Raw genomic sequence first — 12,040 nt, 5'->3', positions numbered from 1 at the left:
TGAACAAAATATGACATGACCAAAAAGGAACTAAATTCAAATCTATAAACTAAAAGGGATGGTTTTGAAAATTTAAGACCAAATAGAAATTAAGTTCAAATCTAAGGACTAAAATTGTATTTTATTATATTTTTAATATTATTTTGGTCCTTGTACTTTATACATTTTGGTTCATTTTTATTCTTATGCATTCATATTTTATTTATTTTAGTCTCTAGAATTTTAAAATAGTACATTTTATTTTTAAAAAGTAACCATTTTAATTGCTTTGTTTTTATATTTTTATCTAATTTGTTTAAACTTAAAATTTCATTCATTAAAATTTTTAAAATGTAACCATAAATTCATACTTAAATAAGAATACGGAGGAAAATGATATTTTTAAAAAACGCCGTAGAAAAAAACAAAATAAATTTAAGTCAAAACTTAAAAAGTTGATGGATAATAAAGATCGAAACTAAAACAGTATTTAAATTGAGATTCTAAAATTAAGGTCCCATCTTATAATTATTTTGTCTTTTATTTTTGTTTTTGAAAATTAAACTTATGGATACTACTTCCATTTCTAAATTTCTTTATTTGTTATCTACCTTTATCATTGGTTTAAAAAATAAAGTTAAAATTTGAGAACTAAAAAAAATAGCTTTTAAAAAATTGTTTTTGTTTTTAAATTTTGGCTAAGAATTCAACCATGGTACTTAGAAATATGCAAATCATTGTAAATAATATAGATAAAATAAGCTTAATTTTCAAAAACAAAAGTTAAAAATCAAATGATTACCAAACATGCTTAAGTTTTTAAAATAATAATTTTATTTTTTAAAAAAATCATTATAGCTGTCGGGCATGTGTGTGAGACCCGACTCAACAACCCGAGTCAAAGAGAAGATAAGACTGCGAACAAAATACAATTAAAAACATTCACAACTGGCCTGGTCGGGCCGGTATCCGACCGGTTCATGCGCTCCCAATACCATATTTTCTGTCTTTTATAATTTCACACAAATATGGCTGTCAGATAAACTGAAAAAATAATTTGTAGAGGAAAAAAGCCCTCTTTTTTAATCATGAAAATGTCTGATATATTATTATTATTATTTTTAAATATATTTATTATTATTGTTATGCTTGAAATGATGATGGTCTGTATTGAGGGGGTGCAACTTTGTCTGTTAAAGCGATGTGTTAATATATTAGAAGAAAAAAAACGAGTGGAAACACTTTTTCTTTAAAGGAAAATAAAGAGAAATAATTATTAAGAGTTTTTTTTCCTTCGTTTCTGAAAATTTGTATGGAAATAAGGTTTATTTGAAAATTGAATATTTTAAAAATAAATTATAAATTGTAAAGTCTAGTATTTGTTTCTTTTATTTTTATTTTTTTAAACTATTATTTATAATCAGAAAAGAAAGGAAAAGAAAAAAAAAAACTACAAAGATAATTTCCCTGGAAATAAGGATTGTTTGGTGAACTGCCAATTTTCTATAGTTAGTGCCCCCAACATATCCAAGTGGTGAATATCTTTTTTCTCTCTTTATAAGTCAATATTTATTATAAATTTAGAAGCAGTTTTTTTTTTTGGTTAGTATAAGAAATGTAAGAAATTTAAATCACAAATATATTACTCAGTAACATGTACTCTATATATTAATTAAATTAGGCTCGTTTTGACATGTTAGAGTAGTTTTTAATATAGTATTAAAATTAAAATATTAAAAAATTACATTAAGTAAACTATTTTTTAGAAACAAATTAATTGTTCTTTTGAGTGTCTTATTTTCGTTACTTACATGTAATTATAGACAAATGAATTTTTTTTTATAACTCCAAACTTTGCATAATATATATAGATTGAGAAATAATAGATAAAAATAGATGAATGTTTTAGGTTAGTAAAATGTTATTATTGAGCAAGTCTTTGAGATTTTACCAATTTATAGGGATATAATTAGAACCAAAATTTAAACTATATGAATCAAATTAAAATGGTTTAAGCTATATAGATTGAGCTAAAATTATATAGAAATCTAACTGGAAATATACCCAAAATAAAAAGAGAACAAGTTTTAAACATTAAAAATTATTTAAATTATTAGAAAAAAAATATTTATATTATTTATGTGTGGGGAAAAGAAAACTGTGCGGAGAAAGGCCTAATAAGGGCATACATGGGAGTGCCCACCACCAGCGCTCGTGCGCACAGCGCTATCTCTATTTTATTTTTATTTTTATTTATATATTATTATTATTATTATTACTATTATTTTTTTTAATTACTTTCTTCGCAATCCCAACGAATACGATTAGGATGTGTTTAGTAAGAAATTTGAAAATAAGAGATTTAATGAAAACATAATTTTATTTTCATGATGATTGATAACAAATTTTATTTCATGATGATTGATAACAAATTCAGAAATTAGATTCTAATTCTAAACAACTGTTTTAAAATATTTCATATAAAACTAGTTGAAATTAGTTACCCACCAATATTTAATTAACAATAAATTATTATTAATTTATTTATAAATATGATTTATATTAAAAAAATTATATAATTATTATTTTGTAATATTACACCATTTATAACATGATATATTGTATTTCTAAATGATTTTATATATATTTAATATAATTCTAAATTTTAAATTTTAAAATTCAAATTTTAGATACAATAAAAACAAAAAAATATTGGAATTTGCACTATTTGGATCACAATCGTTGAAAATTAGGAAATCTGAACATATAAAACAAATTCATATGCTTTAACACACAAGCCCTTAACTTATTTTTAGGTATTTGTGTTTTTTTTAAAAAAAAATTATATACTTCATCCTATTTCTTTTCTTTTTGTATTTCTCTATTGAATAAAACTTAGTATTATGTAGCAAGAAACTATTAACTTTGGATTGATATTTAAAAGACTTAAAAAAGTATTTTTAAATGAAAAAATGTTTCAAGCATTTAAAAAGTGAATCCAAATATGTTCTTTAGTAAGAATTCCTTAATTCCTTTATGTTCATCAATAATTCTTTAAAGGATAAGAAAATGATAATATAATATATATTTTTTATCAACCGAAAACGCTAACATTTATATTTGTGAATTAATTTACATCAACTTGAGCATAGATGTTTTGATCGGAACTCAAAAAGAGAAAAAGAATCTATGATGATATAATGTCCTAGATGAGACTGTAGATTGCCATGGGGTTGTCCTTTCCAAGCTGATAAAAGAAAAAGGGAGCAATGTAGAGTTCATTAGAATGTGGGAGACAACCCCAAAACAAAATTCAACCTTACAAACAGTATTAAGAGAACCCATCATCTTTTTTATTCCACACCGGGACCCTCCCAATTGTTTCCTCTACCCATATTTATACCTCTTCAATCTTCCCCTCTTCCCCCCTCATCCATCACCACCATCCCCTTCTTCTTTCTTCTTCTTCTTCTTCCTCCTTAAGCTTGCCATCAATGGCGGACACAGGCTCCGTCTCCAACAAGAGAATGTCGTGTTCTATCCCCGAGAGGTTCCAGCTCCATGCCGCCATGTTGGCCTTGCAATTCGGCTATGCCGGTTTCCATGTCGTCTCTAGAGCTGCCCTCAACATGGGCATTAGTAAACTCGTCTTCCCTGTCTACCGAAATGTCATTGCTTTGCTCCTCCTCCTTCCCTTTGCATATTTCATCGAAAAGTAAGCTTACGAATATGTATGACAATTTTACACCGTGATTACAAAAATAAAATATCTCCCGACTTGTATTTTCTTTCAAAAATATTCACGTTCTATCAAAAAAATTGAAATAGTACATTTGACATTTTTATTAAAAACTACACTTAAAAGTAAAACTTTATTAGAATTTTAGATGAAAGTTTGTGACCTGAGATCATGTTCTCTGACAAACTAAAATGAAACTTAGGTCATCACTACACTTATTTAATTTTATGTCTCGATTTTCATTCAAAATTTTAACAGAGTATTACTAACTCATAATATTGCACGATCATGGAAGTATTCACATAATTTCAATATATATCTAACGATTATTACGATGTTCATTTGTTTTTTTGGCACAATCAGGAAGGATAGGCCTGCCCTCACTCTCAACTTTGTCCTTCAATTCTTCCTACTAGCTCTTGTTGGGTAATAAAAATATGAAAGAATTGAATTTTTGTTATGAGAGAAAAAATATATATTTTTTAATTTTCTGGATTTAATTAAACTGACTAATGTTTTTTTTTTTTTTTTTTTTTTAATGTGGGCAGAATTACAGCCAATCAAGGGTTTTACTTGCTGGGTTTGGATAATACTTCCCCAACCTTTGCTTCTGCTATTCAAAATTCTGTCCCTGCCATTACTTTCCTTATGGCTGCACTTCTCAGGTAATAATAATATTAATTACACAAATTTTTAATTTAAATTACTCCCTCTAACACTCCATTTAACAACTAAACCAAAAACTTCTTTAATTTCTTCATTAAATTTAACCCTAAGTTTTACAATACTGCATGCCTTGCCCACATCATCTATCTAATTAGTTTCAAAGTCTAAGAATCTTTAATTTGGATGGTAATTAAGTTTAATAAATATCATACACAAAATGCACCTAATAATTAACTCAGGATTATACAATTCTTTTTCTTTTTGTTTGAGTTGTCAAATCCACCCTTTAAAATTTTAATTTATTTGTCTACTAGAAATGATTTTTTTTTAAAAAAAATAGTTAAATCACAACTAAATTTAAAAGTCAAAGTTCATGGAGTTTGATAAATTTAATTGTATTAATTATTTAATACATCGTTTTTATGTGTAGGTTTGAATATTTGTAAAAGGTCCAATAACCAAAAACCAATCATATTATTTTTTTCAAAAAAATAACATTAAAGATTTTGAACAGAAACCTCACACTTTGATACTCTACATACGTTAAATATTAACCCATCAACTCAGGAGCTCAAACTATGGATTAAAAAATTTACTATAGACTAGTGATTTCAATTTTATGACTTATTAATTTTTTTAAATTATGGATCTCTTATTGTTAAATAATACTGAAAACTAAAAAATTTTATTTATTGTCCCATATGGCCCTTTAATCATAAGTCACACTCATTGGTTTAAGTTTTTGAGTTGATAAATACAGACGGTTTTGTATTATTTAACATACTAATTCTTCTCCCTTTGTTTTGCCATCAGGATTGAGCAAGTGCGACTGAACCGAAAAGATGGGATAGCAAAGGTGATGGGTACAATATGTTGTGTGGCCGGAGCGACGGTGATCACATTATACAAAGGGCCCACCATCTACAGCCCGGCAACGACGACGGTGACGGTGCAGGGGACGGCAGAGACGGCGGGGACGATGCTGATGGGGCCAGGAATGTTCCCATCCTTAGGCGATGCAAAGGGGAAAAGCTGGACGTTAGGGTGCGTGTACTTGATCGGACACTGCTTGTCGTGGTCGGCGTGGCTAGTCCTACAAGCACCGGTGCTGAAAAAATACCCGGCTCGCCTCTCCGTCACCTCCTTCACTTGCTTTTTTGGTCTCATCCAATTTCTCATCATCGCCATCGCGTTCGAGCGCGATGCTCAGGCTTGGCTCTTCCACTCCGGCGCCGAAGCCTTTAGCATCGTTTATGCTGTAAGTCGAAGTTTTTTCCTAACTAAAAACCTAGGCTAAATTTCAAAAAGAAATCATTTTTGAAAAACTACTTTTGTTTTGTTAGTGTTTATAATTAATTAGGATGACTTTTCAAAAATCTAATGATTATCGAATTTGTAAATTTTTTTTTTAGAGTTTTATACAAAATTGAAATTTTAAGATTCTATTAGTCTATAAAATGCAAATTTATGTCTAATAAATCAAATAATTTCTAAAAAATTTCAATTTTGGTAGGAATTTTTTAGACAACAAAAGAAAAGTTTATAAACTTATTCTTAAATCATCGACCTAAAAATTTAAAATTTTTAGTGAAGGTAAATTTAATTACCTTCTAAACCAACCTACTTTTATACCATCTTAAATCACTTATTGACCTAAAAGTTTAAGTTAATCGATGAAGACTAGTTTAATTTTATATCATCTTACACTTACTAGACATTTTTAAAAGCGAAGGGACTCGATGACACCAAGTAGTAACCTCAAAGTTTAAGAACTAAACTCATAATTTAACTCTTAGTGTATCTTTTTTTTTTTTTTGTGGCTAAAAATTTTTAGTGGATATTGTGATCTAAATTTAGTTTTTAAGATTAGTATTTTTTGTTCCTCAACTTCTATAAAGGTTACAGGTTAGTTCCTACACTTTAGTTTATAATGATTTAATTTATCACGGTGTATTTTCAAATTTAAAACAATTTAGTCTATGAACTTTAGTAATAATCTAATATTCCTTGTACTTTATCATTTATAAATATTGAATCTCCATCCATGAAAGTTAATAATAAAATTTAATGAAAGTTAGAACACGTGGAGATTAATAAAATAATTAGAAATCAAACTTGTTTATAAATTATAAAAACTAATGTTTTTAGACATTAAAATTGTACAAATAATTTTTCAAGAGACTAATATATTGATACGGACTCAATTATTATGTGTAGAAAAGTTTCCCTTAAAAAAAAAAAAAAAATTAATTATTAATTTAGAGTTTTGGTTGGTTTAAATGAATGTGGGTGTAGGGGGTGGTGGCTTCGGGGATAGCGTTTGCTGTACAGATATGGTGCATTGACAGAGGTGGCCCGGTCTTCGTTGCTGTCTACCAACCGGTTCAAACCTTCGTCGTTGCTCTCATGGCTTCCTTCGCTTTGGGCGAGGAGTTCTACTTGGGAGGGTACCTCTTTTTTCATCTTTCATTTAATCTCAACCCTTCATCAAATCCATCCATTCAATACCTACTTACAAATTAATCTAAAAATTTGTTAGACAGAAAATTAAAATGTCAAAACCTTAAATAAAATTAAAAAAAAACATTTCTTTTATTATTATTATTTAAAAAGAAAAAGTGTCTAAGGAGATTAGAAACTTGGTTGATTTAATGTTAGGATGTACACATAAAAGTTTTAACACCAAAAGTTGAATTAGTTGAACTATGATTAAGTTAATTAATCATTAAAATATTTTAAAATAAATTATAAATTTAATTCTTAAACTTTTGAATTTGAATCTTGAACTTTTACGAGTGTAATATATTTCTTGAATTTTCAACTTTTTGTTTAATAGGTCCCTGTAATTTAAAAATATCTAATATTGTCCTTAAACTTTCACTTTTTTATTTAATAAGTCTTTGACATGTTTAAAAAATTATTAAATAATTGGTCTATTAAATTAAATTAAGTCTTATGTTTAATATGTTAATAAACTTTCAATTTTATATTAGTAGATTTGTATAATATATATATATAAAAGTCTGATATTTAAACATAAAATTGAATGTTAGAGACCTAAATTTATGAAACAAATATACATAATCCTTAAATTCATAAATTTGGAAATTAAAAATTGTAATTTAAGCAAGGTGTTAAGGACCTCTTTTGTAGGCAATCTAAAAGCAGAAATTTGAAAATAAGAGATTCATTGTCATAAAATAAATTCTAATTTTAAAAAAATTTCAAAATATGATTGAAAATATATTTAGTTACTCATTAAATAATAAGTTGAATATAAACCATTATTAATTAATTTCTGAACTTGTTTTATGTTAAAATTTTTATTATTTTGTAATATCATAAAAAATATATATAATATATTACATATTTTAAGTTTAACAAAAAATAGTTGAGTAAGTTGTTATTGTTTTTATCATCTTTTATATAATTTTGCATTTTAAAATTTTGAATTCAAAATCTGAAAACACTAAAAGCATAAAAAAATTATTTTCAGAATTTGTACGGTTTAGATCACGTAATCGAAAAACAACTTTCGAAAATAGAATCCATACGGCCAATCAAGCACATATCTTTCAACTTAATGAATCTGAAAATATAAAACGAAATTTGAATTTTCTACCCAATAAACCCTAATTTCTTAAATTTGTATTTATTATTTTAGATGAACAATAAACTAACCCCAACCACACGAGTCTTCTTTAATCATAAACATTGGTGGGACCTATTTAGAGATATTTTGGACACTCTTATCTTGGACAAGATAGTCCACTGTCTATTAATCTAATTATGAGGTTAAAAATATATATATATTGGTGAGACACATTGATTAAGCGTGGGTCTGGATGTACAGGATCATAGGAGCGGTGCTGATTATAACAGGACTATACCTTGTGCTGTGGGGAAAGAGCGAAGAAAAGAAGATCTTATTGGAAAGAGCAGTGATCCAGTCCGCCCCGGACCACGGTAGCAGCAGACCAAGTGGCCACATCAAATCGTCAATTACCCAGCCACTTCTCCATCCTACGGCTGAAAATGTTTGACCTGCTTCAGAAAAAACACTCAACTTTTGACTCTCTCAAGACACGTGTCCTTCCTACATATGTCAGAAACAAGCTTCAGTTCAGTGTGCTTATTTTTTTCCTTTTTACTTTTTGGTTGAGTATTTGCACGCTTACTTAATTAGGAGAGCTTTTTTTGTTTTTTTTTTCCCCCTCTTTTGTGTTTAAAAATTAAAGGAAGGAAATTAAAAAAAAAAAAAAAAAAAAAAAAAAAAACATATTATGTTTTTTTTTTCTAAAGAAAAAAACGGTTTGCTACATGGCATTATGGTTGGACATAGCTGGAAAAAAAAAAAAAAAAAAAAAAGGGAAAAGCTGAGTAGATGGTGGGTCCAGGGGTATGAATGTCATTATCAACTGTTGTTGGGGCCACAGGGTCCAAAACCGCCATTATATATAAATATGGTTTTTATTGTTAAATGAATTGTTTGATTTGCCCATGAATATAGCTCAAATCTTTCTACTAATTTTTATACTACATATTTATATCAACTATGTTAAAAGAAATCCTAGCACGTTCCTAGGTTGTAACGGATTTGATTTTTAGTTTATAAAGTAAATTCATATCTTAAAAAAAATAAAGTCTTAAATCGATTAAGTGTAATTGATGTTGACAGGATGTGACTTTTTGAAATCGGATGACACTAACCATCAATTGGATATATATCTTCTGGGTAGAGGTTGGTTATACATATTAGATTGGTGCATTGATTCTTTACATGTATATGTGAGATACACATATAAAATAAAAACGAAATAAATACTTGCATTTACATTCTTAAAAAAAAAAATTAATTCCATGAGATGCAAAATTCAGATAAACTAATTAGATAATTTAATACTGGAATATTAACCTATTAATTCGATAATTTAATTATAAATGGTTAGATGAACCATTTCTAATCTCAATATGTGTCAAGCGGGAGTTTATTGATGTTTGGTAGATATAATTAGGACAGATTATTATTTATCTATTTTTAATTAAAAGATTGTGGAGTGAAAAATTGGATCTTCTCGATAGTGCTTTATCCACTACTAAAGAATAGTTATTTATCTATTTAGTTACACATAGATTATCGTATTTTATTTTTTAAAATGAAAATGTTGATAAAATATTTCGTAGACAATGATTGTAAGAACAATTTAAGCCAACTCTTTGCTCACAAACTCGGACGTGGTACTTTTTCTAAAACATTTTATAATAAATTAGAACAATAATACTTTTCATAGAGTTATGACATTAGCACCTTTTTCTATCAACACGAAAAGTTTTCTTTTATAAAAGATCATATTTAGGATATTTAATTTCTTTTGGACTTAAATATTTATATTTATATTTTGTTGTAGTACTTCCCTCAATTTTAGTTTTTCTAATTTAAGAAAGTTATTGATTGGTTGAAAATTAGGTTGTTTCAATTATAGAAAAATAAATCAATTTATTTATAAATATAATAAAATGTTACTATCTATTAATGATAGATTTTCATAAATATTTATTAGTGTCTATCATTGATAAATAGTACTATATAATAGATTATAATAATCTATCAGAGTTAAAGATGATAATATATAATGATATTTTGTTGTATTTAAAATTATTTCCAATATACATTTAAAACAATTACCCAAAAAATAATTATTATTATTATTATTATTATAGCTTGGAGAAATATGTGTTTAGTGAGAAATAATATTTACCATCTCATACTAAAGAAAACACCTATCTTATAAATGGTAGATTCTGAAATGAAAAAATGATTTAATTACAAGTTTAACACTAAGCTTAGAGTTGTATTTAATTATATCAACTTAGAGACGTGTGCCAGTCAAGTTTGAACGGATGATTTTGTTACTAGGATCCTATTTGGTAACCATTTCATTTTTTTTAGTGTTTTGAAAATTAAGCATGTTTTCTCTATTGGGAATGTCCTAGATTCGTGTTAAACATTCTATTTTATTAATAACAATAACTTGTTGATTTTGCATCTTATTATGAAAATCCTATAAACACATTCTTGGCTATAGTCTGAATGTTGTAACTTTATGTAGTGACATAAACAAAATCAAGTTAACAGTATATAGCCTAAATGGTTTAAGAAGTATATGGATGAAATTGGGTATCACATCCTGGTAACACTATTGGATGCGGCCCACTCTGTAATTGTTATAAGAAATTGTAAGGTGCTACAAACGATGTGATCCACAAATCGTTCATGTTGAGACATAAGAATGGGAGCATCATATGTAATAAGTTTGCATATAGACTGGACCACGAAAATAGTAATTTTTCTTTATAACGACCGTTTACTGTTAAAACTGACTATTTCATTCATTTTATAACCTAGGTTAATTCGATCTTAATCCTGAGCTAGCTATGAACTCTTGTTTGTTCGGGATTATCCTTTGATTTGTAAACGGTGAGAGTAGTCCAACAGCACTGCTCAATAAGCTTACCATTTTGGGGATAAGACCGGATGAATAGCTGGGGACATAGCCTTGCAAGATGGAATTCACTCCTACCCTATTTAGGGTTAGCAGATAGGTTGTTCTCTTAAGTACTGATTTCAGGTATTGAACAAATGGGGCCCCGCCTTCTCATGATGGAGAAATGATTTGATTCATAAAGATTATGAAAAAGAATTGTTTATTAGAGGATCAGTAGGAACTTAAGAAACAAGATGTAGTCACAGGGGTAAAACGGTATTTTTGACCTAGCTGTGATTACAAACAACCTGTGAAGGACCGACTGACTGATTACAGTTATTAAGTGGACATAATATATCAGTGAGGGGAGTTCAACTATAGGCTATAGTGGAGTGTCCTATTAGTTAACGAGCGGGGGTTAGATCGGACTAATGAGTTTAGCCGATTAATCTCGAATCGTTGGAGCCTATGATCTGTAGGTCCGCGAGGTCCCCCTACTAGCTTGTAAATGGATAAGCTTTAGGGTAGCTTGAGAAATTAATTTGAAACGTTCAAATTAAACGGAACAAGAGAAAATATATTTAAATATGATTTAAATATATGAAGATGATTATTGTGTAAAAATTAATCTAATATTTGATATTAAATTAATTTATGAACTTAATTAAAGAAAATCATTTTTGTATTAAAATGGTTTTTAAATCATTTTTTGTTTTAAAAGAAAATGGAAAACGGTTTTGCATGGTTGCACAAAATAGGGATTTGATTTTCTCCATTACCTTCATCTCACACAAAGGCCATTATCCTCTTTACTTTGATTCTCCAAGCATGAGTTGCAAGCCATGCATTCCATCTCTTTGCATGTTCATCTACTATATATAAAGAAGATTGGAGTCGTTGGAAAAAGGTTAATGCAGAATTTTGAGAGAAAAATTTCTGTGAAGAAGAAACTGTCTTCTTCAATCGACTGCTATGAGATCTTCTTGCTTCTTCACATCTTCAAGTTGTTCTTGAGTCTCACAACTCTGCCTGAAGCTCCAAGAGGATAGTAGGGAAGGATTTGAGGTGGTTCACGGTGATATCAAGTGAAAACAGTTGTTGTACACACGTTTTCTTGGAGAGTTCATAAAAGGTATGTTCTTAAAACTCACTTTTTTAGAAAAGCATGCTT

General features: G+C 28.1%; 1 protein-coding gene across 1 annotated transcript; it reads left to right on the top strand.

The window, feature by feature from the left end:
- The first annotated feature begins 3,387 nt into the window (after positions 1-3,387).
- Positions 3,388-8,652, top strand: LOC120075494 (protein WALLS ARE THIN 1-like). The gene is made up of 6 exons (XM_039028937.1): positions 3,388-3,694; positions 4,082-4,144; positions 4,267-4,383; positions 5,198-5,642; positions 6,680-6,831; positions 8,238-8,652. The coding sequence occupies exons 1-6, from the start codon at positions 3,474-3,476 to the stop codon at positions 8,425-8,427; spliced, it is 1,188 nt and encodes a 395-aa protein (XP_038884865.1). The 5' UTR covers positions 3,388-3,473; the 3' UTR covers positions 8,428-8,652.
- The last annotated feature ends 3,388 nt before the right edge of the window (positions 8,653-12,040 follow it).

The sequence above is a fragment of the Benincasa hispida genome, chromosome 4, assembly GCF_009727055.1.
Source record: "Benincasa hispida cultivar B227 chromosome 4, ASM972705v1, whole genome shotgun sequence".
Classification (NCBI taxonomy): Eukaryota; Viridiplantae; Streptophyta; class Magnoliopsida; order Cucurbitales; family Cucurbitaceae; genus Benincasa; species Benincasa hispida.
Note: the sequence above shows the minus strand (reverse complement) of the source record. Positions and strands in the feature narration are given on the sequence as shown.

What these genes read in the sequence shown, in the direction of transcription:
- LOC120075494 (XM_039028937.1), top strand. Translation starts at nt 3,474, where the DNA reads ATGGCGGACACAGGCTCCGTCTCCAACAAGAGAATGTCGTGTTCTATC. An exon ending in TTCCTACTAGCTCTTGTTGG is followed by an intron (nt 4,145 to 4,266) that starts GTAATAAAAATA and finishes TAATGTGGGCAG; the next exon opens with AATTACAGCCAATCAAGGGT. An exon ending in CCTTTAGCATCGTTTATGCT is followed by an intron (nt 5,643 to 6,679) that starts GTAAGTCGAAGT and finishes ATGTGGGTGTAG; the next exon opens with GGGGTGGTGGCTTCGGGGAT.